General features: G+C 51.9%; 1 protein-coding gene across 2 annotated transcripts; it reads right to left on the reverse strand.

The window, feature by feature from the left end:
- Positions 1-16,860: 16,860 nt before the first annotated feature.
- On the reverse strand, positions 16,861-25,687 carry LOC309452723 (uncharacterized protein). Of its 2 annotated transcripts, none has more exons than XM_082077373.1 (17): positions 25,126-25,687; positions 24,719-24,833; positions 24,300-24,473; positions 24,115-24,221; positions 21,911-22,059; positions 21,679-21,755; positions 21,320-21,422; positions 21,158-21,225; positions 20,948-21,025; positions 19,950-20,102; positions 19,631-19,800; positions 19,337-19,430; positions 18,609-18,721; positions 18,047-18,188; positions 17,648-17,696; positions 17,433-17,573; positions 16,861-17,148 (listed from the first exon to the last, which is right to left on the reverse strand). In XM_082077373.1, the coding sequence occupies exons 1-17, from the start codon at positions 25,332-25,334 to the stop codon at positions 17,051-17,053; spliced, it is 2,040 nt and encodes a 679-aa protein (XP_081933499.1). In that variant the 5' UTR covers positions 25,335-25,687; the 3' UTR covers positions 16,861-17,050. The 2 variants fall into 2 exon arrangements, with proteins under 2 accessions (XP_081933499.1, XP_081933498.1); XM_082077372.1 differs by having other exon boundaries at positions 16,863-17,148; positions 17,648-17,699.
- Between the last annotated feature and the right edge of the window lie 1,080 nt (positions 25,688-26,767).

Consider the following 26,767-nt stretch of genomic DNA (forward strand, 5'->3'; position numbering starts at 1 on the left):
AGCCAAGCGCACAAGTTGAGGGTCACTACATTTTAATACTGGCTCTCTTGATTTGGAGTGTTAATAAGACCTTGTGAGTCCCTCAAGGTAGTGATTCCAAATGAGGGCGGAAAGTAAGGCATGGAAGATATGTTATTATTTCTGGGAGACACTAACCAGAAATGTCAGAGTGCACACCTACAGAAAAGTGCTGAAACCTGTGTCTTTCTGTAAAAATGAATAAACGCTGAAAATAATTCAGTTAAACGAAAGTTTATTTTAATAAAAGCCAGAGGGATTGGAGGTCGGGGGGTGTGAGAGGGACATGCTTATCTGATATTTACTCTGGTCATTATTTTTCTGGTTTTAGAACTGAATAAAATGTAGTTGTCTATTGCTTTGAATTTTTAGATCCTACAACACAAAAACCCTCTATCCACCTATACTTGTGTGTGAGGGGGTGCAGCAGCGCCTCTGGTGGATAGATGCAACTACCATACTCCAGAAGCTCCCGCTACCATGAGACAGTTTTTTCCTGCCCTTTTCTCCCTCTTCCCTATCAACATTCTTCCCTACGACATCCATTTTGGTTTGGTTTGGTTTATCTTTTAAACACGAGCAACAACATCCTAAGAGAAAGGATGTCATTTCCTTTAGGTGTCCTTCCCTGGAAACAAACTCACTTCCCAGAAGCAGAAAGCAAACACTGTACTGCCTGCTTTTGTAAGGCAAGATGCAGTAGCAGAAATACCTACTAGAATGCTCAATTTCAGAGCCAAAAGGCTATTAATTCATGAAGTACTCTTAGTGTTACTTTTAGCAATGAATCAAAGGTCAGAATCACCATGCTGAGACATAATTTTCAACTCATTTGAGCATATAGGAGATTTTGCGTATCTAGCAAAACCTAAAATTAAGGACATAATCAAAACCATACTTGCCTGTTCAAGAGGTAATTTAGTAAAATTAAGAAGAGAAATCTGTTAGGTGTTTCCCTTCCCCCTTTCTACAAAATGGAACAAAACAGTTTGGGTTGGGGTTTTGGCTTCTCCTGAGTTGGCTTCATAGATCTGAAGCCAAAAAGACAACAGGACTTGCTCGAGGAGGCAGAAGGACAGCTTTCTTCTGTCTACCAACAGTCTCAGGCATGCCAGGAAGAGTGGGAAGAAGGCAATCCCCCTGGGTTGCACAGTTCTGATCTGCTCTGTTTCTTGGAGTTTCTCCTCGATGTTTTAGAGGCTGGGGTCTAAAAGGGAGTACCAGCCACTGTCTCTCACAGTATGCTCCTGGGCAAGATGTCCAGCATACAGGTGGATAAACAAACAATGCAGTGGGTGAGCAACTGGCTGACGGGCTGGGATCAAAGGGGTCTGGTAAATGGGGTAATGTTGGGCTGGTGACCAGTCACAAGCAGGGTTCCACAGAGACCCATCTTAGGGCCAGCACTCTCCGTGTCTTCATAAACGACTTGGACACAGGACTCGAGGGATTGCTTAGCAAGTTTGTCGACGACACATAATTGGGGAGAGCTGTTCGCGCTCTCGAGGGCAGAGAGGATCTGCAGAGGGATCTGAACAAACTGGAAAACTGAGCAATCACCAACCTCATGAAGTTCAACAAGGGCAAGTGTCAGATTTTGCACCCGGGACACGGCAACCCTGGCTGTACATACAGACTGGGGGACGCGATGCTGGAGAACAGCTCTGCAGACAGGGATCTGGTTCTGGTTGAGGGCAGGTGTCACGACCCCAAGCCTGACAGTGTTCAAGAAGAGACTGAACAATGCCCTCAGACACATGGTGTGAACGGTGGGGTTGTCCTGTGCAGGGACAGGGATTTGGTTCTGGTTGAGGGCGGGTTGAACATGAGCCAACAGTGTGCCCTGGCAGCCAAGAGGGCCAACCGTGTCCTGCGGTGCATCAAGCACAGCATTGCCAGCCTGAGGTGAGAGGGAGGTGATTTTCCCACTCTACCCTGCGATGGTGCGGCCTCACCTGGAGCACTGGGTGCAGTTCTGGGCGCCGCAGGATTAAAAGGATACAAAGCTACTCGAGAGTATCCAGAAGAGGGCTACCAAGTTGGTGAAGGGTTTAAAGAGGAAGTCATATGAACAGCAGCTAAAGTGACTTGGTTTGTTGAGCTTCAAGAAGAGGAGACTGAGAGGAGGCCTCATTGTGGTCTACAGCTTCCTCCCAAGGGGAGCACGAAGTGTAGACACCAAACTCTTCACTTTAGTGACCAATGATAGAACCTGAGGCAACCGCAGCAAGATGTGCTAGGGGAGGTGTAGACTGGACATTAGGGCAGTGGAGCACCGGAACAGGCTCCCCAGGCTCCCCAGGGAGGTGTCACAGCCCCAAGCCTGACAGTGTTCAAGAAGAGACTGGACAATGCCCTCAGACACATGGTGTGAACAGTGGGGTTGTCCTGTGGAGGGACAGGAGCTGGACACGATGATCCCGGTGGGTCTCTTCACACTGAAGACATTCTGTGATTCCACGATTCTATGAACCACCACCTTTTACCCAGATGTTATGTGAAGAACAAAGTTGGTGTGAAAAAGCTGGACCTAGGGAAAAAAGACAAAGATGGAGTTCTGTGGAAACTCCATCTCTGGACCCTGTCAACAGGGTGCATCCTCTTTCTCCCTGTCCCATAACAAGAGAGAGCCTTTCCACCTGCACCACTGCTTTGGCTGCAGGAAACATGCCCTCCTCATCCTCATGCCCGTGGCACCAGGAGACCTGCAGAAAGAGCGTGGAACTGACTGCAGATGGCACCAGTACGGGCATGAAGCATCCCAGGACTCATCCACATAGACTTGTGACCTGAAGCAGCTTGGCCAAGCTGCTGGAAAGCAACGTGGCAGAATGTGTCCTGGGTGTTCTAGTGGACACCAATTTGACCAGGAGCCAGGAAGGTGCCCTGATCTCTATGCAGCATACCCCATAGCAGCTAAAAAATGTGTTTGCCACAAACCAATATTGTGTTATTCACCTAATATGCTCCACAAATCCAGGCCAGGCCCTTTAGTAGTAGTTTGACCCATTCCGGTAAGATAAAGCTCTGGAGATTGGTTATTATTGGTTCTCTACGGGCTTGTGTCTCTGCTGTGGAGAAACTGTGTGAAAAGCTGTTGCAGGAAATCAAAGAACTCAGAGAAGACACGCACCATTCATGAGCTGTACGAACCTATGTTTCAGCTATTAGGAGGAGGCATTTCCAATCTCAAGAGAGAGGACAGAGGCAGCCCACAAGAAGAGGTTCACTGTGGTTCTTCCTAAGTGAGCAGGGAGAAAACATGAATAAGTGGCATGGAAGACCTACCTCAGAACTTCAAGAACGAGTACGTGAGATAAAAGGAAAAACTCCTAAGAAGGTGGCTGCTCCAGTTTACAAAAGGAGCAGAAGAGACTCTGATGCTCTTGAAGGAACCTCTAATTCACACCCAGAGACTGTGCAAAACAGAAATTAGAGGTGCCCCGACTCCAACCAGGTGGAGGAAAGGGATAACAGAGTTTATAGGACTGTACAGATTCAATGGCCTGGTACAACACACCCCCAGAAGTACAAAGCTTCAGTGGCTTGTGATCCAGCAAGCTGGAAGAAGTGGTGCTGCTGTATTCACACTCACTTTCATTGGCAAGGACTATGCTGACCGCCTTGGCTGTCACGCTGCAAACACACCTTTTCCCAAGCGCTGAGCCAAGGGCAACTGCTTTAGCCTGGATCCCGACGTGCGTTAGATTCCAAGAGCAGAAACTTCCTCTAAAAGGCTCCTCTCCCTGCACTTTTCCTTCTACCCAGTTGCACATGCTGCAAAAGGCACGTGTTGAGCTGCAAGAATTTCCTCTAAGGGCGTAGGTAATAAACCAGCCATTGGAAGAGATTTTCTGCAGGTTGGAGAAAACCGGTAGCAAGCACTGCGATGACCTCCACATCGCATGAACACACAAGCGTATGGGTGGTGCGTACGTGACTACTGGAATGCTGCTCCTTTGTGCCCTTCTTACTGTACTAGAGTGAGCGTGTCTACAGAGCTGCATCGTGCAAGCAAGCTGTGCGCTTTTCCCTGTTTGACTGGGCAGGTCTTTTGGAATGATGATACGTCTATTACGTGTTAACTCTATCGCAATATCATTCCTCAGCCTGACAATGCTAAAAGCAACTTGCTTTGAGCCCTACAAAAACCAAAACCAACCAAACCAAGAAAAGCCATCAAAGTGGAAGTCCTGAAGAGCCTCCGAGGTAATCCTAGACATGTTTTCATGGAAGATAAGAAACAGTAAAATAGACACCATGAACAGTCTGTAATGCAGTTTACAGAAATACGATGGTGTCGAGGTTTTTGATTGCGGGGTGACAATAAAACCCTGGAAGATGTATTGTTAACCCCCTCTCCCCCCTGTTCCCCATTCAGCCTCTCCCTCTCCCCGCTTCCCACTGAGGACAGGCAATTGGGAGGAAAGAAGGACAGAGAGAAGAGAGTTGGAAAAATTAAAAATGTTTTCCTGATGCTACTAATAAGAATAGAGAAAATAATACAAAATCTACAAAACCAATCTTGAAAGTCCCAGCAACTGCAGAGCTGGCACCCGAAGTCCTGGATTGGAGTCTGCAGCCAACCGGAGCTGGATTCAGTCTCTCACTAGGCCTCAGTTCGCAGGGACGACTCGCAAAGTCCTCTCCTAATGTCGGCCATAAAGAAAAAAGGAAGGAGATCCTCGTGATCGCCCACTTTTATATGAAGTATTCACGTGAATGGGATGTTATACTCCATTGGTCAGTTTCTCGGTCACCTGTTTCTCGTTGCCCCTCTTGCGAGATGTCCATCCACACTTATCAATAACTTTGCATTCCATTGCTATGTTTGCCAAAACATGTATCTGGTTTTCAAGGAAAATGCAACTAATAGGAAAGCTTTAGCTGACAGGCAAGTTCACTGAAAGAGAAACTTGTTTTTAACAAAACCAGGACATAGAGTGGTTTTAGAGAGGGTTACATAGAGAAACCTTGTATTACGTGGGCAGTTTTGTTGTATCAAAATGTATTTAATACAGAGAGAGCCATGCTTTATGGTAGAATGAAAATGTGTAATTGTCCTGGTTTTATTAAAAAACAAGGGATCTCTGGCAATGCTACGGGCGTGAAGCATCCTGAGACACATCCACACAGACTTGTGACCCAGAACAGCTTGGCAAAGTTACACAGTATCACAGTATCACAGTATGTTTGGGATTGGAAGGGACCTCAAAAGATCATCTAGTCCAATCCCCCTGCTGGAGCAGGAACACCTAGGTGAGGTCGCACAGGAACATGTCCAGGCGGGTTTTGAATGTCTCCAGAGAAGGAGACTCCACAACCTCCCTGGGCAGCCTGTTCCAGTGCTCTGTCACCCTCACTGAGAAGAAGTTTCTTCTCAAATTTAAGTGGAACCTCTTGTGTTCCAGCTTGATCCCATTACCCCTTGTCCTATCATTGTTTGCCACTGAGAAGAGTCTGGCTCCATCCTCATGGCACTCACCCTTTATATATTTATAAACATTAATAAGGTCCCCCCTTAGTCTCCTCTTCTCCAAACTAAAGAGACCCAGCTCCCTCAGCCTTTCTTCATAAGGGAGGTGCTCCACTCCCTTAATCATCTTCGTTGCCCTACGCTGGACCCTCTCCAGCAGTTCCCTGTCCTTCTTGAACTGAGGGGCCCAGAACTGGACACAATATTCCAGATGTGGTCTCACCAGGGCAGAGTAGAGGGGAAGGAGGACCTCTCTCGATCTACTAACCACCCCCCTTCTAATACACCCCAGGATGCCATTGGCCTTCCTGGCCACAAGGGCACAGTGCTGGCTCATGGTCATCCTGTTGTCCACCAGGACCCCCAGGTCCCTTTCCCCTACACTGCTCTCTAATATGTAATCTCCCAACCTATACTGGAACCTGGGGTTGTTCCTGCCCAGATGCAGGACTCTACACTTGTCCTTGTTAAATTTCATCAGGTTATTCCCTGCCCAGCTCTCCAGCCTGTCCAGGTCCCGCTGGATGGCAGCACAGCCCTCCGGCGTGTCAGCCACTCCTCCCAGCTTGGTGTCATCAGCAAACTTGCTGATAGTACACTCAATTCCCTCGTCCAAGTCATTAATGAATATATTGAATAATATTGGCCCCAGCACTGACCCTTGGGGCACTCCACTAGATACTGGCCTCCAACTAGACTCCGCACCATTGACTACCACTCTCTGGCTTCTCTCCCTAAGCCAGTTTGCAACCCACCTCACTACTCTATTGTCTAGACCACACCTCCTCAACTTAGCTGTGAGGATGCTGTGGGAGACTGTGTCAAAGGCTTTACTGAAGTCAAGGTAGACAACATCCACCGCTCTGCCACCATCCATCCACCTTGTTACATTCTCATAAAAGGCTATGAGGTTGGTCAAGCATGACCTACCCTTGGTAAAGCCATGCTGACTGCCCCTAATAACCCTCTTATCCTTGATATGCCTTGAGATGGCACCAAGGACAAGCTGTTCCATTACTTTCCCAGGGACAGAGGTGAGGCTGACCGGTCTATAATTACCCGGGTCCTCCTTCTTGCCCTTTTTGAAGACTGGAGTGACATTTGCTTTCCTCCAATCCTCGGGCACCTCTCCCGTTTCCCAAGACTTGGCAAAGATGATGGAGAGCGGTCCAGCAATGACTTCAGCCAGCTCCCTCAGCACCCGCGGATGCATCCCATCTGGACCCATGGATTTATGAATGTCCAGACTATTTAATTGCTCCCTAACCCAGTCCTCATCGACTAAAGCAAACTCCTCCATTGACCTGGCTTCATCCGGGGTCTCAGGGGTACAGGGCTCCCCAGGACAGCCTCCGGCAGAGTAGACAGAGACAAAGAAGGCATTCAGTAATTCTGCCTTCTCTGTATCTTCTGCCACCAGGGCACCCACCCCATTCATCAGTGGGCCTACATTGCCTCTGGTATTAGTTTTATCTGCTATGTATTTGAAAAAGTTCTTTTTGCTGTCCTTGACCCCTCTCGCCAGCTGTAATTCTAAGGAGGCCTTGGCTATCCTAGCTGCCTTCCTATATCCTCTAACAGCAGCCTTATATTCCTCCCAAGTGGCCAGCCCCTGCTTCCATGACCTGTAAACTCTCCTCTTCTGCTTGAGCATACCCAACAGCTCCCTATTCAACCACGCAGGCCTCCTGGCTCCCTTCCTTGACTTCCTACGTGTGGGGATGCTCTGATCCTGAGCGTGGAAGAAGCAATCACTGAATGCCACCCAGCTATCTTGGGCCCCTTTTCCTTCAAGCAGCCTTGCCCATGGGATTTCCCCCAGCAATTGCTTGAAAAGGCCAAAGTTAGCCCTGCTGAAGTCCAGGGTTGCAATTCTACTTGCTATTCTGTTCCTGCCACATGAGATGCTGAACTCCACCATCTCGTGGTCACTGCAACCCAGGCAGCCCTCAACCTTTACTGCTTCGACCAGACCCTCCTTGTTAGTGAGGATGAGATCCAGCAGTGCACCTCTCCTAGTCGGCTCCTCCACCATCTGCATGAGGAAGTTATCATCAATGCACTGGAGGAACCTCCTGGACTGTGGCTGGCTGGCTGAATGGTCCTTCCAGCAAACATCAGGGAAGTTAAAATCACCCACAACAACCATGGCCTGTGACTGTGAGGCCACTCTCAGCTGCCCATAGAAGGCCTCATCAACTTCCTCAGCCTGATCTGGTGGCCTGTAGCAGACGCCCACAACAGTGTCAGCCCTGCCAGCCTGCCCCTTGATCCTGATCCATACACTCTCAACTCGCTCGTCATCCGCTCCTGGGCAGAATTTAGTACATTGTAGTTGCTGTCTCACATAGAGAGCAACTCCACCACCACGCCTGGCTGGCCTGTCTTTCCTGAAAAGGGCATAGCCATCCATGACCACATTCCAGTCATGTGAACTGTCCCACCATGTTTCTGTAATTGCCACCAGATCATAATCTCCCGACCGAACATAGGATTCTAGCTCCTCCTGCTTATTCCCCATGCTGCGCGCATTGGTATACAGGCATTTCAGGGAGCGAGCAGAGCACACCAGTTTCTCCCTAGGGGCATAGGAGGCCACACGGTCCTCATCAGTTTTAGATTGCAGCCCCACTGGGACAAGCCCAGCTACAACCCCATCCCCCTTCGAGCCTAGTTTAAAGCTCTCCAAATGAGCCCAGCTAATTCCTGCCCCAGCATCCTTTTGCCCCTACGAGATAAACCTTTCCCACGTGACAGTGTCCGGACTGGTGTCTTATAAAACCAACCATTATCAAAAAATCCAAAGCCCTGCCTGTAGCACCAGTCTTGGAGCCAACCATTTAGAGAGTGAATTTTCCTATTCCAAGTTGCTGGTAAAGAGCGTGGCACAAATGGTCCTGGGCTCTTGGGGGACACCAAGTTAACCAGGAGGCAGCAAGGAGCCCTTGGCCAAAGGCGGCGGCGAGTGGTACCTTGGGCTGCACGAGGCAGAGCATTGCCAGCAGCTGGAGGGAGGTGACCCTTCCCCTCTGCTCAGCGCTGCTGAGCCCAGGCCTGAAGTGCTGTGCCCAGGTCTGGGCTCCCAGTCCCACAGAGACATGGGCGTACTGGGGAGAGCCCCCAGAGCCCCTCCCCCACCGCTGAGGTCATTAGAATGGCGTGCTGGGTTAACCCGGCGCTGTCCCGGCAACGGTTCTGTGCCAACACGGAGCGTCACGGGCAGGAGCCAGGCTCTTGCCCACAAGCACCACTCGGCACTGGGCGTCCCTCTGGCTGGCTGTTGCCACCTGCCTGGCCACTCTCTTGCGCCCCACGAGCAACATTTACAGGAGGCTTCTCCTTGCCTCGTCGGGATGGGACAGGTCAACTGCTGCCGCGGCTCCAGGTAGGCGTCCCCATGCAAGGCTCAGAGACACCCCAGAACAGCCGTACACCGCAGCAGCCAAATTTCTCACGCCCGACACCGTTTGCTCTGCAGGGACGAGCCTGAGCCCGTGCAGCAGTGCGTGCCCATCCCGGCATCATGGGAACCACTGCTCCGGCAGCGTGTGCGGGTGACCCAGGGCCGTGTGACGAGGAAGAGGGACCTCCTCCTCTTCAGGGACATGCTGGTCATCGCCAAACACCAGTAAGATTTGCAGAGCCCAGCTGCCTTTCCTCCCAAGCACTGACCCTGGCACCAGGGCAGCGTCATCCCAGGAGCAGCCCCAGGCCAGCGGCACCCTGGTGCTGGGTACAGCCATGGCCGTGACTGTGACAGGGGGACTCGGGAGGTGAGCCAGCGGGCTGCGGCTCCTCCAGCTCACTCCCTGCCGCTCCTCTCTGCAGACGTGGCAGCGCCCCGCGCCCAAAGCTCTGCCTGGCCCTGGGCCAGCTGCAGGTGCTGGGCAGCACCAAGGGGGCAGCCGGCGATGGCTCTGAAGAGGAGGAGGGCAAGCACACCACCTCACTCCTCCTCGTCTGGCCCTGCGGCTCGTGTGTCATCACTTTCCGGTGAGTCTGGGTGCCACCTCCCACGGCTTCGTCCTGTCCCTGTGACCATCCCCACGGGGCAGGGCTGTGCCAGCGCCTGCCTGTGCCCGCAGGCTGGGGAGCAGCGGCACTCAGGCTGTGTCTCCTCTTTCTGCAGCTGCCGGGCAGTGAAGGAGCTCTGGCTCAGCGCCCTCCTTGGGTAAGCCCTGCCTGGCAGTGAAGCCTGGGGGACCTGTGCTCACCTCATAGGGGGATGCTCTAGGTATCATAGCCCTACAGTGTGGAAACAGGGCTCTACAGCTGAGAAGAGCTGCCCCAAAGGCAGTGGGCAGCTCTTGAGTGGGCAAAGCTGGTGGAGCACCTTCACCAGGCTGTGTGCACACAACACTTGCCCAACCCCACCTGGACCTTTGCTGCTGCTCTCCGCTCGGCTTCCGAGTGGTACTCGGGTGCTTTGGGCAGCTTGGAAGGGCTCCCTGGGCTGGCAGGGGAGGGAAAATGTGGCTTGTGTCTCACACAGCTCTTTCTTTGCTCCTTCCCCACGCACAGACCACCGGAAGGAGTGGAGGGAGCCCAGGTCACCCGGCTGCCCTCCTTCAAGGCGCTGCTAAAGGAGCTGAGGAGCCGCAACGCTGTGAGCATCCCTCCTGTTTCCGCTCGGTCCCCCAGAGCCTGTTCCAGCCCAGCACCAGCTGCATCACTTCTTACCTTCTTCTCTTTTTGCTTGCCCAGGCCATGACACTGCACGCCGCCAGCCTGGAGAGGCTGCTTGAGGGCCAGGCAACGGTGAGCATCGCACAGAGAGAAATCTCAGCCATGCCCATCACTCACACGTGGCCAGGGCACGATGCAGCTCGCTCGGGGCCCTTTCTGCTGCAGGGCTGTTGGGCGAGCACAGCACATCTCTTGCAGGCTGATGCAGAGGAGCGGCCCCCACCTGTCGCCCCCTCTGGTGGCCGAGGTAGAAGTGGCCAGTTGGCTGGTGAGTTGGGAGAAGATGGGTGCAGAACAGCCCTTCCCTTCTCCTCTTGCAGACGGGCACTCATGCTGCCCTGGGGCTGCTGCTGCCCTTCCTGCAGGGCAAGTCTGTCCGTTATTCTGCAGCAGGAGAGACCTGAGCCCCCGGGGTCCCTTCTTCCCAAATGACACTTGTCCCATGCGCTGGCGGGTGGGGTACAGTGTGAGAGGTTCCAGGAGCGTTGGTCTGGTGCTTCTGCTCCACCTTGCTTTGTTCTCTTCTCCTTGGCAGAAGGTGAGACCCGCAGCCAGAGGAGGTGGCTGCCCTGGCGCTTTGCGCGGCCAGGGACCTCGGCGGCTGCAGAGGCACAGGGGCCGTCGCCCTCTGCCCACACGGGGGTTCTCTTTGGCCGGCCCTTGGCAGCTCTCTGCAGCCAGGATGGTGCGCTGCCCCAGCCCATCCAGGTAAGCAAGCCCGGCCAGGGGATCCCCATCCCGCTGCCTCCTCTGCAGAGGCAGTGTCCCCGTTGGAGGCATCCCAGATGAGCCTTGGGAATAAAACACACTCCTCCACGTCACCCAACTCCAGCCACCCCTCTGTGCAGCCCCAGGGAGAGCTGCAGACCATCCACACTCCCTCCTGTCCCTGAGGAAGCTTGGCCTGTCCCAGGGCCTGTCTCCAGCCCAGCAATGTCCTCCTCTCTCCCCTGCAGGACCTGCTGGCTCTGCTGCACGAGCAGGGCCCATCCACGGAGGGGATCTTCCGGCTGGCGGCCAGCGAGCGCGCCTCCCGGGATATCAGGGAGGCCCTGGACACCGGCGCTCAGGTCCACCTGGCCAGCCAGCCGGTGCACGTCCTGGCTGTCATCTTGAAGGTGAGCCCTGCTGACCTGGAGTCTGGTGCTGCTGATGGGCAGCTGTGCGAGCAGGAGCCCAAACCCAGGAGCTGCTCGGCACCCAGCGTGCTGGGGATGCTGCCTGTGCTCCCGGCGGCACTGCTCGCAGCCTCACCAGCAGCCCTTGCCATTGCAGGACTTCCTCCGCAAGATCCCCTCCAAGCTCCTCCACTCGGAGCTTTACCAGCAGTGGATGGATGCCCTGCAAAAGACCAGCAGGGAGGAGAGGCTGGCGGGGCTCAAAGAGTAAGTGTGGCCAGCAGCCTGGCGGCTCCACAGGGACTGCCAGAGCCCGACACCTGCCTGCAAAGCCACAGCCTGCCTGAACAAGCCGTGCTTTTGGCCACCCACCTCTTGCTGCTGCTGTGGGCTCAGCATTCTGGGGGGAAAGTGGCACAGAAAAGCATTTGTCTCTCTCCTTGTAGCACTGCCTGCAGGCATTGGGGGTGGCTCCACAAAGGGACTCTCAGCAGAAGGGCTGGCAGGGAGAGAGGTGCCCATATGTCAGCGAAGGCAGTCCCTCTGCTGTAGAGCCGGCTTGGCCAAGGAGCCTTCCTTGGGATGGGCTTGGCTGACACCAGCATGGGACACCTGTCCGGACAACACCTACTTCATCCATTCATGTTGTGTTCCTGTTCCCGCAGGGTGGGCAGCAAGTTACCTGAGGCCAACCTCCTCCTCCTCCGAACCTTGCTCAGCCTGCTCCACAAGATCAGCACCAATGTCCCTGTCACCAAGATGACTGCCAGGAACCTGGCCATCTGCGTGGGGCCCAACCTCCTCAGCCCACCCGAGGAGGACACGCTGGCCCTGGATGTCCTGATGCAGGTGACAGGGAAGGTACGCTGTGTTTGCCAGCCCGCTGCAGCCTTCCAGGCCCATGCCAGCTTTGCTCTTCAGGGCTTCCTGGCTGCCTCCTCTCTTCAGCAAATGCTCGTGGTGGAGCTGCTGCCAAGAGCAGCCCCACAGCTGCAGCTTTCTGTGCAGAAGGCAGCATCAGGAGTGGGAAGGGCTGTTGGACCCATTTGCAGCCAGCGGGTTGGCAACCAATGGTTTACTGTGTGCAGGTGACGGAGCTGGTTGAGTTCCTCATCCAACACCAAGAGGAACTCTTTGAGGAGCAGGAGGAGGAGGAGGCTGAGCTTCCAGGTGCACCGGCCAAGGCTGAACTTGCCAGCCAACAGGCCGAGGAGTCACCGGCACCAGAAGAAGAAGGAGAAACTGACGAGGTATGTGAGGTCCACCCAGAGCGTGAGAGAATGCCTCCCCACCCAGAAGGTGGGATGGCCACTGTAGGGACTCTTTGTGCGGTGATCCCAGCAGAAGTGGCACAGCTGGGCTGAGCAAACCCATCCAAGGGATCCGCCTGTTAGGGCTGAGATGGAGAGTGTGCAGGTGTCATCTTCTGTGTTTCCATTGCAGGTGCCTCCAGCTGCTCCAGAATGTGAACCCCAGGAGAGCACCTCTGGGCAGACCAGGTGACATGAGCTAGCTGTGATTAAGAGTAGAATTGATTCATGGTGATCATGGCTGTGCCTGTCTAACAATCCTCCTGAACGGACAGGTGTCCAAGCTCTTCGCAGCGAGGGGAAACACCATCCCCCAGGAAGAGAAAGCACAGCTGCGAAGAGGAGGTCGGTGGCCCGCCACCCAAGCAAAGCCGAAAGCTGTGAACAGAGAGCTCAGCAATGGGTAAGTGAGACCACCCAAGCAGGGTGAGAAGACCTAGGAACCCAGGTGTGTAACAGAGCCTGTTCTCCCTCTTGGGGAATTTTCACGCTGCCCTGAGTATAGGAAATTGTTCTGTGGTGCCCATTGATGGTCCCAGAGAGGAAGCGGTCACCTGCCCTTGGGCAGTATACTTTGGGTTGGAAGCGACCTTCCAAGGTCCTCCAGTCCAACTGCCTGCTATGAGCAGGGACATCTTCAACTAGATCAGGTTGCTCAGAGTTCCATCCAGTCTGGCCTTAAATGTTTCCAAGGAAGGGACATCTACAACCTCTCTACCACCCTGCATTCTTACTGCAGCTGCACCCAGGCCTGGCCCTTACAGCAGAGATTTGTCCAGCAGTTGAGTCAAAAGCTGGTGTGTTCACTTAAGCCTCCCCAAGCTTCAGCAATCTAAATAATTAAGAGAAAAACACCAAAGCCTAATGAGCAGCTCTAAGGAAATCTGCAGTGGAGATCTGCGGATGGATATTGCCTTTCACGTCAAAGCACAAGTTGCTTGTTCGCCTCTCAACCCGGTGCCTAATGCCTGTCCTTTCCCCCCATCTTTCTCAAGGCAGGCTGTAGAGGTGGCTGAAGAAATCACCCTCATGCTGCCACCCTTTTGGCTCAGCTGGACGGTCTAGTGGGGCTTCTGAGAAAGAAGATCGCATCTCGTCCTTTCTGCAGAACTTTCACCAGCCCATGAAGAAGTCTCACAAGTGTTGGCTGTGCGAGCCGTGAAAAGAGCTGCAGAAAGGGCACTTGAGAGCTTCTAACGCATTTGTTTTCACATGCCAGTTGGCAATTTTCAGATGTTTAGAACAGTGTTTTTAGCCACTAGGGCGAGAGAGTTTGTTCGTTCATTTGTTCGTTAGTTAGTTAGATAGTTAGTAAGTTAAGAAGTTAGTTAGTTAGTTAGTGAGTGAGTTAGTGAGTTAGTTAGTTATTTTCTACTGTAGGTAGCTGTCTACTGAAGACGTTTTTTTCACATTGCAGTTTTCACTTTTCAAATATTTCCAATAACGTTTTGAGCCAGTTTGGCAAGAGAGTTTGTTAGTTAGTAAGTTGAGTTTCTACTGTAGGTGTAGGTGTTCACTGTAAATCCCACCAAATTTGCCTCTGATATGACTGTGATTACTCTTCGTCTCCAAGCAAAGCACCGTGTCAGAAGAGGATGCAGTCCAAAGAAGGATTTGTTGGGCCCCTAAGCATTTCAGGCTTTCTGAAATCACATCAGAGCTAGCAGGAGATGCAAACTGGAAATATTGATTTCCACGTAACCGACTACTATTCCTGTCGCTGAGCCAAGCGCACAAGTTGAGGGTCACTACATTTTAATACTGGCTCTCTTGATCTGGAGTGTTAATAAGACTTTGTGAGAACCTCAAGGTAGTGATTCCAAATGAGGGCGGAAAGTAAGGCATGGAAGACATGTTATTATTTCTGGGAGACACTAATGTCAGAGTGCACACCTACAGAAAAGTGCTGAAACCTGTGTCTTTCTGTAAAAATGAATAAACGCTGAAAATAATTCAGTTAAACGAAAGTTTATTTTAATAAAAGCCAGAGGGATTGGAGGTCGGGGGGTGTGAGAGGGACATGCTTATCTGATATTTACTCTGGTCATTATTTTTCTGGTTTTAGAACTGAATAAAATGTAGTTGTCTATTGCTTTGAATTTTTAGATCCTACAACACAAAAACCCTCTATCCACCTATACTTGTGTGTGAGGGGGTGCAGCAGCACCTCTGCTGGATAGATGTAACTACCATACTCCAGAAGCTCCCGCTACCATCAGACAGTTTTTTCCTGCCCTTTTCTCCCTCTTCCCTATCAACATTCTTCCCTACGACATCCATTTTGGTTTGGTTTGGTTTATCTTTTAAACACGAGCAACAACATCCTAAGAGAAAGGATGTCATTTCCTTTAGATGTCCTTCCCTGGAAACAAACTCAGTTCCCAGAAGCAGAAAGCAAACACTGTACTGCCTGCTTTTGTAAGGCAAGATGCAGTAGCAGAAATACCTACTAGAATGCTCAATTTCAGAGCCAAAAGGCTATTAATTCATGAAGTACTCTTAGTGTTACTTTTAGCAATGAATCAAAGGTCAGAATCACCATGCTGAGACATAATTTTCAACTCATTTGAAAATATAGGAGATTTTGTGTATCTAGCAAAACCTAACATTAAGGACATAATAAAAACTATACTTGCCCATTCAAGAGGTATTTTAGTAAAATTAAGAAGAGAAATCTGTTAGGTGTCTCCCTTCCCCCCTTCTACAAAATGGAACAAAACAGTTTGGGTTGGGGTTTTTGGCTTCTCCTGGCTTGGCTTCATAGATTTGGAGCCAAAGAGACAACAGGACTTGCTCGAGGAGGCAGAAGGACAGCTTTCTTCTGTCTACCAACTGTCTCAGGCATGCCAGGAAGAGTGGGAAGAAGGCAATCCCCCTGGGTTGCACAGTTCTGATCTGCTCTGTTTCTTGGAGTTTCTCCTCGATGTTTTAGAGGCTGGGGTCTAAAAGGGAGTACCAGCCACTGTCTCTCACAGTATGCTCCTGGACAAGATGTCCAGCATACAGGTGGATGAACAAACAATGCAGTGGGTGAGCAACTGGCTGACGGGCTGGGATCAAAGGGTTCTGGTAAAGGCGGTAATGTTGGGCTGGTGACCAGTCACAAGCAGGGTTCCACAGACACCCGTCTTAGGGCCAGCACTCTTAAGTGTCTTCATAAACACAGTTCTGGGCGCCGCAGGATAAAAAGGATACAAAGCTGCTGGAGAGTATCCAGAAGAGGGCTACCAAGTTGGTGAAGGGTTTGGAGAGGAAGTCATATGAGGAGCAGCTAAAGTCACTTGGTTTGTTGAGCTTCAAGAAGAGAAGACTGAGAGGAGACCTCATTGTGGTCTACAGCTTCCTCTAGAGGGAAGGACAAAGTGTAGGCACCAAACTCTTCTCCTTAGTGGCCAATGACAGAATCTGAGGCAACGGCAGAAAGATGTGCCAGGGGAGGTGTAGACGGGACATTAGGAAAAAAGTTCTTCACCCAGAGGGAGGAGGAGCAGTGGAAAAGGCTCCCCATGGATGTGTCATGGCCCCAAGCCTGACAGTGTTCCAGAAGACACTGGACAATGCCCTCAGACACATGGTGTGAACAGTGGGGTTGTCCTGTGCAGGGACAGGAGCTGGACATGATGATCCTTGTGGGTCTCTTCACACTGAAGACATTGTGTGATTCCACGATTCTATGAACCACCACCTTTCACCCAGATGTTATGTGAAGAACAAAGTTGGCGTGAAAAAGCTGGACTTAGGCAAAAAAGACAAAGATGGAGTTCTATGGAAACTCCATCTCTGCAGCCTGTCAACAGGGTGTATTTCCTTATGTTTCTGAGTCACTTGAATCCATTTCATTTCCCTGACACCGCTCTCTCACCACCCTCACAAGAGAAAAGTGTTTCCCTTTGCCTGAGGTGCCATTCCCCCGTCCCAGCTTGTGCCCACTTCTTCGCACCTTTCCCCTCGGCGGGCAACAAATCCATCAGATCGCTCTGGGAACTGCAAAGCTTCCATGGCTACCAGAAGCTCAACCCCCACCTTCTGCCCAGACCACCAGGAGGATTGCTCTAGGATGGCAGGAAGAGCCCGATAACTGATTATTAGCAGTAGCTCAGCGCAAGTCCCCGACCTGAGTACAACCATGTCTCAGGCCTCCTCAGAGGAAAAGGACACAGATGTGTGTTCCCTCTTGGAGGCGTCTGCACGACTGATATTCCATCAGAGCAACCACAGAGAGAGACATGCTAAGTGCCTGCATGGGTTGAGAGCCTGAGCGAGCCTTCAAAGATAGGACTGTCCTCATCCAAACCCGCGAGGTCCCAAGCACTCCAATGGGGCAGCAAAACCAAGACACGGACTAGACGACACAATTTATTAAATAGCACGCTGCAAGAATACAGCTGGCACCAGATGCAGGGCAATGGCTGCACAAGATGGAATGTCAAGGTTTGCAGGCTTCATTCCTCTCTCTTGTGACCACTCTGGTTTCGGGCACCGGTGCTTCCTCTGCTCTGGCATCTTGTCACGGCTGATGGTGCTGGAGGCTCAGCAGTGGCTGGGGAAGGGTTAGTGTGGGGTGTTAGTTTATACAGCAGGCTGGGCCAAAGGTGGCACTGGAAACTGGATGCTGGAAGTACAGCACTAATGTGCAGATCCAGATCCAGAAAACCAAACACTCAGATGTGTCAACAACAAAGCTACAGCATGTGGGCTACAGCCACAAGTGGAAAATTGCGTTCCGTGGAGATAGGGATCAACCTCTTGTGGTTTTTGCCTTATTTCTTGTCCAGCTCTTCCTCCCATCTCTCTTTTAGAATGCTTTACTTGGCTGTGACCTACCACGGGAGTCCCAAATGACTTCTGAGGCTAAGCCCAGGTTCCGGACTGGTTGATCCTGAGTCCCACGCAAAGCGGAAAATCTTCTCACAGGTCCTGGGTTTATCTTGCCTGCTGCATGTGCTGTTGCAACTGCACCTCCAGCTGTTGGGAAATGTCACCAACTTGTAGGTGGCAAACCAAAAGCAAGTCAAAGAGAGAGCTCTAAAGTCACTCACTTCTGTGGAAATCCGGAAGGTGGGAGGCCATTGAGACTGCTTTTGTCACCTGCTGACAGAGCATTTAAAAGTATTAAAATCTGGTGGTGTGATGATGATGATGACCCTCTCTGCTCTTCTCACTTGGGGCCCCGGGACTGCATCCTGTTGGGAGAGGCCATTGAGCTCCGCAGCCCTGCTGGGACTCCTGGCTCATGGTTTTTAGCCATCAGGGTAACTACATCTGTGTTCCTCAACGTCATCACCATCCACTGCTACAACAGCAGCAGGAGCATCAATCAATTGCAAAATACAGCTAACAGATAATTAGCAACATGGAAAAAAGTATAGGACGAGAATCATTCAGGATCCAGCAGAAAAAAGAATCACCTCCAATCCACTAAACAAACCAGAGCGCACCTTTCTTCTTTGTTTACCAACTTGCTTGGCCACCTCAGAACAGCTGTTCTTCAGGTCTCTCTGGAAACTGGGCTGGGACTCTCTCTTCCTCGCTGTATATTCCATCAGCTTTGTCTGAGATGCCTCCAGAAGCGTCTCCAAGCTGCGCAGCAAATTAGTAAGGAAAGCATGAAACAAAGCAAAAGTCGGTATTTTTCACCTCCTCTTAGGTGAGCGGCACAGCCATGGCTTCCTTCGTCTGTCTGTAACGCACTTGACAGGCCAGGAATTGCTGAGAGCAACCAGTGCTCCAGTACCACACATCACTTGGAGGGCCTGAAGTCTACTTGCACAGAGGAAGAAAAGATTTCCTTCCCTCCCAGGAGAACAGCAGGCAGCTTGCATTTGAGAGGCCTTGTGTAGCTTTCTAAAACCATGGACTTATGCAAAGAAGCACCTTATAAGATGGAATGTGAGGCTTGAATTTGCTCCCAAGTGGTTAGTATGTGCTATTACATTAGAGTTCAGCAGTGCTTGACTATTACTCAACGTGCTGGTTTTTTAAAGCACTAAAAAGCCATACCCGCTAGGTTCTTCCTCCAGGGTGCCATTACTTGTCTGTGTTTCCTCCAGAAGCGCTTCCAATTGGCGTTTCTTCTCAGCCGGCTTCTTCAATTCCTTGCTTTCGCTCCCACGCTGTGAAAATAGCAGAGATACATCACCCACAGAGCACAGGAACAGATCTCCATGCAGAAGGTGCAGACAGATTCTCATCTTTGGAGGTCTTCTGATTGCATTATGGGCCCACATCTTGTGGCCAAGGAACCCATAGTCCCTAAAACAGGAAGGGCACCAGAGCAGAGGCAACTGAAGAACTCCTGTCACAGTCCGATGACGCCAGTCAGGCCTTTGGGATGAAGCGCTCGGCACCACCAGAGCCCAAGGAACGTCTGCAGCTGAAGGTACCAAATGCCTCTACAGCACGACTGTCTGAAGTGCTGCCTGGGGTCTCAACCTCACAAGTGTTCTAAAGCAGAAAATACCGAAGCCAGCCCCTGACTGCCAAGTCCTTCACAAAGACGGCATTAGCTGGGACTGAAGTAGGACTGGCTATAGTCTCATGGGACAACTCTCAAGGCCAGAAAGCTGTGGGATGGGGCAGCAGGACTTGGAGGGCAGCCTGTAGTCAGCAGAACAGAGGAAATTATCTCTCCCAGGCTCTCTGGGAAAACCTCTTCTTCAAATTTCCCCACCTGAACATGGAACTCGTCTCTGGGAGCTCGTGAAAAGGGAAGCTTTTGACTAGCTTACTGAGGCAGAGGCTCGCAGCTCTTTCCGAAGGGCTTCCATGGTGTTGGCTTGTTGCCGGGCTGTGGCTTCCAGCTTGGCCATTCCGACTTGGAGCCTAAAAAAGAAGGACAGGTCTTATCACAGAAGTCCACAAGAGCACAAATCCCAAGGGAAGAGTGTGATAGAACCTCATCTGAAACAAAAGCATCTTTGAAAAGCATGTGGTATTATCTTGCTGGCATGCACAAAGGCAGTCCAGTTGTTTTCCCACAATCGCAGAAAGCAAAGCCTTGCCCTGCTGTGTGACTTCCTTACTGTTGCATGCGTTCTTCCAGCTCTGGGAGAGCTGCAGTTCCAGAAGAGGTGACCAGAAGGCTCTGCAGGTTCCTGGCAGCTGTTAGCTCCCTCTCCTTATTCTTTATGGCACTCTCCAGGGCCTCGGCATAACACTCGGTCCGGATCAGCCGTTCTTGCAGTTCCTGCAGCTGTCAAACCAAAGCAAGAATCCGCAGTAGTCGGCTTAGGCTTGATAAAAAGGAGTGGACCCCCAACTAAGGCTCCGTTCCTCACTCTGGTTTGCAACAGAAAAGGCCTGGGTCCCTGCCAAGAGGCAAGAAACAGGCTTTCTCCCTACCTGAGCTTTAGAACGGTTCAGTTCCTTCTGCAGCTGCAGTTTCTGTTCCTGCAGGTCCCTGCTGGAGCGCTTCTCGACTTCAAGTGAAACTTCTGCTCTGGAGCAGTTTCTGAGAGCGCTGACAAGCTCCTCCCGCAGCCACCTGATGCATCCCTAAAGAAATGGTGTTCCATGAGCAGGGAGCAGTCAGTAAGAAGATGACAACGGGACACATGCTTTTAGTCATGGGATCATATCATTGGACTGATCTTCAGCATGGCCAGCAGGTGGAGGGAGGTGATTCTCCCCTTCTGCTCTGCTCTGCTCTTGTGAGCCCCACCTGGACTACTGCCTCCAGCTCTTGGGTCCCCAGCACAAGGAAGACACGGGCCTGTTCGAGTGGGTCCAGAGGAGGGCCACAGAAATGACCAGAGGGTTGGAACAAGGGTGGTGGGACACTGGAGCAGGCTGCCCAGAGAAGTTGTGGGTGCCCCATCCCTGGAATCGTTCAAAGTCAGGCTGGGCAGGGCTTTGAGCAAGCTGACCTAGTGGAAGATGACCCTGCCCATAGCAGGGCTTTGGACTAAATGATCTTTAGAGGACCTGTCCAACCCAAACCATTCTAAGCTTCTATGACTCAGTGAATTCAAAGACGAGAGATTTTGGCCACCACCAGCAGGCACCTGCCGGCACCTTTCTCAGCTGAGCACATCCAAACGACCGGCAGCTCATCAGGATGCTTTCTCTTTCCTAATACACAGAAAACGCTTCCGTATTTTCCTCCTCCAAACAGAGGCTGAGAGACTGTGCCACCGACTTTTTCCTAACCGTACATTTTCCCTCTTCATGCCGCACCTCTGCTTCACAATGGGAACAAAAAGGGATCCAAAATAGGCTTCAGGTCCTGATTCAAAAACTGCCTCTTAGCAGCACTCCAAAAGGAACTCAATAGCAAGAACAGGTCTCCTTAAGCTGACAGGCTTGATTTACAGATATGTGCATCAGGCCCCAAGAGTCACCTGAGTGTCGCCTTGACCATCGGTTTGTGTTGAAGCCTCCTTCTTGAGCGGAAGCTCTTCTCTCTCCAGTGCAAAAACCTGAGCGAGCAAGAACACAGACCGACAGACAGTGATGAGAGGAATCCGCAGCAACACTGCAGCATCACACTGCCTTCCAGCAGCTGGGCTTAACAAGTGCAACAATTCTGTTAGCTCAGGAAGACAAAGTACCTCATCCAAAGAAGAGAAGTCAAACTCTTCTTCTTCTTCTTGCGCTTCACCTGCTGCTGGCAACACACCTACAAAGCGATAAGAAGCGCCACGCTGCTGTGAGTGCTTATTTCACTCTGCTTTTCCCCAGCCGCTTCACTCCAGAGAAGCTTAGGAAATTACCAATGTGATGCTCCTCTGCAACAGGCTGCGCACACGCTCCTTGTTGGTTTGCATCATGAGGCGGCATGAGAGCTGACACTTCCTCTGGACCTTCAGAATCAGTCTGTGGAAATTAAGACATGCGTTAGAACTGGCACAAACTGCTTCTGGACCCATCTCCATTCCTGGAGGTATTCAGGGGACGTGGAGATGTATTGCTAAGGGACATGGTTCAGTTCTGGACTTGGCAGTGCCAGCTGTGCAGCTGGACTCGATGATCTCAAGGGTCTATTTTGACCGAAGAGATGCTGGCATTCCAAGCCTGTGTCGGAAGCAGAAGGAAAAGAGCTCAAAAGTAAGCAAGCCCAGTTGGGCCCCACCTTCAGAGAAGTTAGGTCTAAATCAGACAGGGAGTCACATTCCTCCTCTTGCTGTGCTCCAGCTTCTGGCAAGACACCTTCAAAGGAGAGAAGAGGCACAATGCAGTCCTGAGTGCTTGTTTAACTGTGTCTTTTCCCATCCCCCAGGCCCTGCATTTAACAAAGGGTTCTCATTGTCCTTAAGGCCTCAGCGATTTGTCCTCATCACCTCCTCCATGCTGAGGGATCCTACCTGCTCCAGTCTGCACAGGTGCTCCCATGGGAGGGGCAGCAGTCGTCCCAGAGCAAGAGATCTCAGGTACTGTGGGACCTCCTGTGCCTCCTACAGAGCGTTCTCCTGTTCTTTTACAGTTTTTGTATTCCTCCAGTGTCTTTACAACTCTACATAGAAAAAGGAAGGAAATGAACTCGGTGATCTTATCCCCACTCTTGCATCCTCTTTCTGCTGGAAGTGCAACAGCCATTCATGAGCCATCCTACACATCTTCAGAGCCAGGTCTAAATGGCAACACACACACACACACACACACACACACACACACACACACACACACACACACACACACCACTCATGGCACTACTACTGCAGACTGAAGTACTCACTGCAGGCATGTTCACAGTACAGGTGCCTGTTCCTGTCAGTGGGGTAATTCACCCCTGCTGGCTACAGTCTCATTTTATAAACATCCCCTCCATTTTGGGGGCCGGTGAGCCTGACATCTGACTACAAGGCTTCTACCTCAGCGGCATGCTATACTAATGCTGCAGCCACTCTTCATTTCAAGTCGGGGTAATGTCTCCCCAAACCCCGTCTGGACTTTGAAGGGTTTCAGGAATTTGCATGCTTAGTCTGAGGACCTGAGACTTTAGAGAGCTCCTAAGTGAGATTTCAAGAGGCCAACAAAGATTACACTTGCATTCCAGGCACTGCAGGGATAAACTACATTGCACACATGTCATTTTCTAACAACTCTGGCAGAGGGGCAGTTTGGGCTCTGAAGAGACACCACTTTCAGGGTTGCTTCACAAGCAGAACTAAAGACAAAAAACCCCCAAACCCAAGAAAATAGTAAGAACATCCTCCAGACCAAGGCTGCTGTGCAAAATGGTGCATTAGCACAAGACCGATACTGTGCTAGAAGCATGCAGGGAAGGAACCAGCCTCTTGTTTTGCTAGAGCAATCCTCAAACATGCTTTGTTCCTCAAGAGGTTTTTACTCCACAGTTTACCCCGGCACCCTTCTCTCCTGCTCCCCATCCATATGGGATGACAGAAGGGGCAGGGGGAGAAGACACAAAGTCCAGATTCAGCAACAAGAGGTCATGGGCAGTTGTTTATGGCTCGTCAAGGCATACTTGTGGGCATAACGCTGTTCATTCACCCACCAGTAGGCTGCCGTCACTAGGAGAGGGCTACTTCATTCAGCCTAGCTGTTAAGGACACGTAGCCACCTTAGGGAAGGAACAGTCAGGGGAGCAAAGCTGCCCACAAGAGGAGGAAAACCACTGAAGATTTTAATGCATCAGGGATATCGGTTGGATCCCCTCTGAAACAAAAGGCAGGTAGTTGCTAGTCAGTTGGGTGGAGCTTGGCAGCACGCAGGTGAATTCCCAGACAGAGCTGTGGAGGGAAGTTTTCCTCAGCTTGCAAATCCACTCTTGACACGGAAAGAGATGCATCAGAAGATGTCACTGAGCCCAGCTTCAACAAAGGTCTCAACACCCCATTCAAGCAAAAAGGGCTGCACATCAACACAGACATGCTGACAATGCAGCTGCTCTAACAAGGATGTAAAGCACTTTCTCAGGCTTAAACTGACGGTGATAATCCAAAACTGCACGGCCATACTTGTTTCGATGAAAAAGATCAACACCATGCTGAAGAAGAAGCCGTAGTACATTCACATTCCCAGCATAAGCGGCAAGCACAAGAGTGGTCCTAAAGCATCCAAGAAACCATAGGAAATACATCAGCTTCTGCAGACATTGCCTTGCCATTACTTGAGTCCTTCTTTGCTCCTCAAACAATCATTTCCCCTCCTACAGGCAGAGCAAAATTACAGCAGAACACGTGGATGCGTCAGACAGTTGAGGGTGGTGGGACCTCGGGAGGTCTCCAGGCCAAGCGTCTCCCCGGAGCAGACTCGGGGAGGTGTGTGTGCGTGTGTGTCTGTGTTTCTGTGTGCACGTGTGTGCACGCTCACGCGCACGTGTGTGTGTGCTGGCACTACAGCCAACACTTGCTTGCAGTCCCCAGTGCAGAGATCATCCCCCGAGGTAAGAAAGCAGCCGAGTGCGGGTCTGCTCTCACAGGGGCACAGAAGGAGCTCCTCTGGGCAGCTCCTGGTTCTTTTTCAAAGCTCATTCCTATGGCTCCCATCAAGCCAGCCTGAACAATGCTCAGGAGTCCCATGCACACTTTTGATGAGAATTCACCTTTCATGCAGATCTCGACTGTGCACATCAGCTCCTTTTTGAATGAGGAACTCAACCATCTCTTCGTGGCGTTGGAGGATGGCAAGGGCAAGAGGAGTGTATCCCAACTGAAAGGAGAAATCATCTCCCTTAGAAAAACACAGGAAAGGCTGGGGAAGAGAAGCCTTACCGAAGCCCAAGCTTACCGCATTCTTAGCCTCAATCTGGGCATTGTGCTCGAGTAAGAGCTCCACCATCGCTTTGCTGGGCACGATGGCAGCCACGTGAAGGGCAGTGTTGCCGCCAGCACCTTTGCGGTCAGGGTCGGCACCGTGCTCCAGCAGAGCAGTCACGCAGTCTTTGTGCTCGTGCTCTACTGCCTGGAAACAAGCCACAAAGGAGAAGTAACTTCCGACACGTACCTTTCTCTCTGTCAGAGCTCCTGCATCTTCCCAACGCGGGAAAGTACGAGCGCCTTCACAGATTAGGCAACATATGTCCCTTCCCCACTGACTGCAAAATACCTGCTTCTATGCAGGCCTACGTCAAGAGTCACGCAAGCCAGGTATGGCTCAGTGCATAATCGACAAGCCCCACGTACGACAGCGTAACATATTCCACGTACCAGCATCAGTGGTGTTTTCCGAAACATTGCATGAGGGTTGAGCTGGCACCGCTTTCCTGCCAGAAAGCGAACGACATCTGCATGGCCGTTCGCACAAGCAAGATGCAGAGGCGTCCTAGAAATTAAATACATCCAGTTAGCACAGACAAGACGGCTGAAGACATCGTTTCAGGCTGTGGGGCCAACCACCTAGGGGCACAAGGCTCAACTGCCAAAAAAGAAGCCAAAAGCAAGCTTTCTGGTGCCAGAGCGCATCCGCTGGCTCCTGTCCCAGCTGGGCCGGCCTCCGGTAAGGGCAGCGCTGCAGAGCCGGCCTGTCCCTAGGGTGCTTGCCATCGTGTGGGGCTTCGCCGGCTCTTCCAGCCAGAGCACGTGTGTCTTCGCTATGGGCACTGCCCGCCTCTTACTGCTTGTTGGCATCCCGCGAGTTGACGTAGCATCTCTTCCGCCACCAGCGCTGCTGCAGCCAGGCCAGGTCGCCACGGGCGGCCGCGCCGTGCAGCCCGCCCCGGCCCTTCTCCCGGAGCTCCGAGGCCTCGGCGGTGCTGGGCGCGGAAGCGCCGTCAGACGGCGGCCGCTCCCGCACCCTCCCGAGCAGTGCCATGAAGCTCTGCATGGTGCGGGGGACACGAGGGCACGGCCCGCTCCGGGATGAGCAGCCGCAGGAGTCGCCCGGCGGACTCTGACGAGTCCCCGGAGACCAAGGGGAGTGGGCGCGGAGAGGGCAAGAGAAGCCCAGAACCGAGCCCCGGGTGAGCAAGGGTATAGGGCACGGAGAGGGCAAGAGAAGCCCAGAACCGAGCCCCGGGTGAGCAAGGGTATAGGGCACGGAGAGGGCAAGAGAAGCCCAGAACCGAGCCCCGGGAGAGCAACGTTAGAGGGCGTTGCGAAGGCGAGAAGAGCCGAGATGAGGCGAGTCCCGAGCTGGGTCGCAGCTCCCGACGCTCCGAGCCACACACGCACTGCCGGTCCCGCTGCGGCGGCGACAGCACTGAGAGCCGGCGGCTGCAGGGGGCGGCTTAAAAGCGTCAGCTCGGGGCGTCACAGCGGGAGGGCCGGGGGCGTCACAGCGGGCGGGGTGACGCCGGCCCGGGGCGAGCGGGCTGCGGCTCCGGCGCTGGGGCTCCCGCGGGGCCGGGCGGCCGGGAAATGCGTTTGCGAATGTGCCGTTTGCACAGCTGCGGTTCAGGAGCGCAATTGGCGGCCGTGTGCAGGCTGTTGAAGGATCCGCCTGTCAGTGACAACCCCTCAGGGCTACTGGGAACGTACTGAGAAGCTGCTAAATTAAGGGATGCTGTGATTAAGTTCCGTACCCATCGTTACTGATGTAGCTGTCGTTAGCCAGTTGACATGAGATAATTGCTTCCTGACCACCTGCAAAAGGAGGGGATATTTCTCCAGTTCTGGATGCTTCTGCATGACAAGAGACATGACAGATGATTAGTTAATACATTGTTTAGAAGCAGAGTGCTTAGTTTATATCTAACTAATAATTAATAGTTTTATTGTAAGTAAGAAACGAAACAATTATAACTAACATCATCAATTACTTCCTAGTATACTGTATTGTATGTCAAAATTTTCAGAAATTGTAATGCATATGTCATAATTGTGTGAATACAAGCCACACAAGAGCATCCAGTCTTTGGAGCACTTACGGAGGATGATCTCCAGTGTTCCCCAGCAGGAATAAAATAAAGAATGTCACTTAACAGTACAACCGACTCTGCTGTGAAGTTTATTTCTCTGCTTCAGTAGACGGTGCTGGTTTGAGGCACGTGTTTGCCAAGTGTGTTTTGGTGTCTTTGTGGAGGGTGGCTTCTCAAAGTCGTAATGCCTCGCTGTCTGTCTGCTTGCACTTGAAGTGATGAGGACTGGGCCAGGTGAACCTCCGGAGCTGGCTGCTTCTGCTGCTGCCCAGCCAGACCTAGGGCACGATGGTTCTTCTGCACTTGCAGGTCTCAAAGCGGGGGTTTGTTGTGGGTTTAGATTGCGGGGTGACAATAAAACCCTGGCAGATGTATTGTTAACCTCCTCTCTCCCCCACTT

This window comes from Streptopelia decaocto, assembly GCF_964273445.1.
Source record: "Streptopelia decaocto genome assembly, contig: HAP1_SCAFFOLD_272, whole genome shotgun sequence".
Taxonomy (NCBI): Eukaryota; Metazoa; Chordata; class Aves; order Columbiformes; family Columbidae; genus Streptopelia; species Streptopelia decaocto.

Coding starts and splice junctions, on each gene's coding strand:
- LOC309452723 (XM_082077372.1), bottom strand. CDS start 25,334: ATGCAGAGCTTCATGGCACTGCTCGGGAGGGTGCGGGAGCGGCCGCCG. Junction 24,222..24,299: donor AGATTGAGGCTAAGAATGCG/GTAAGCTTGGGC, acceptor TTCTCCTTTCAG/TTGGGATACACTCCTCTTGC. Junction 18,722..19,336: donor AGCTGCGAGCCTCTGCCTCA/GTAAGCTAGTCA, acceptor CTATTTTCACAG/CGTGGGAGCGAAAGCAAGGA.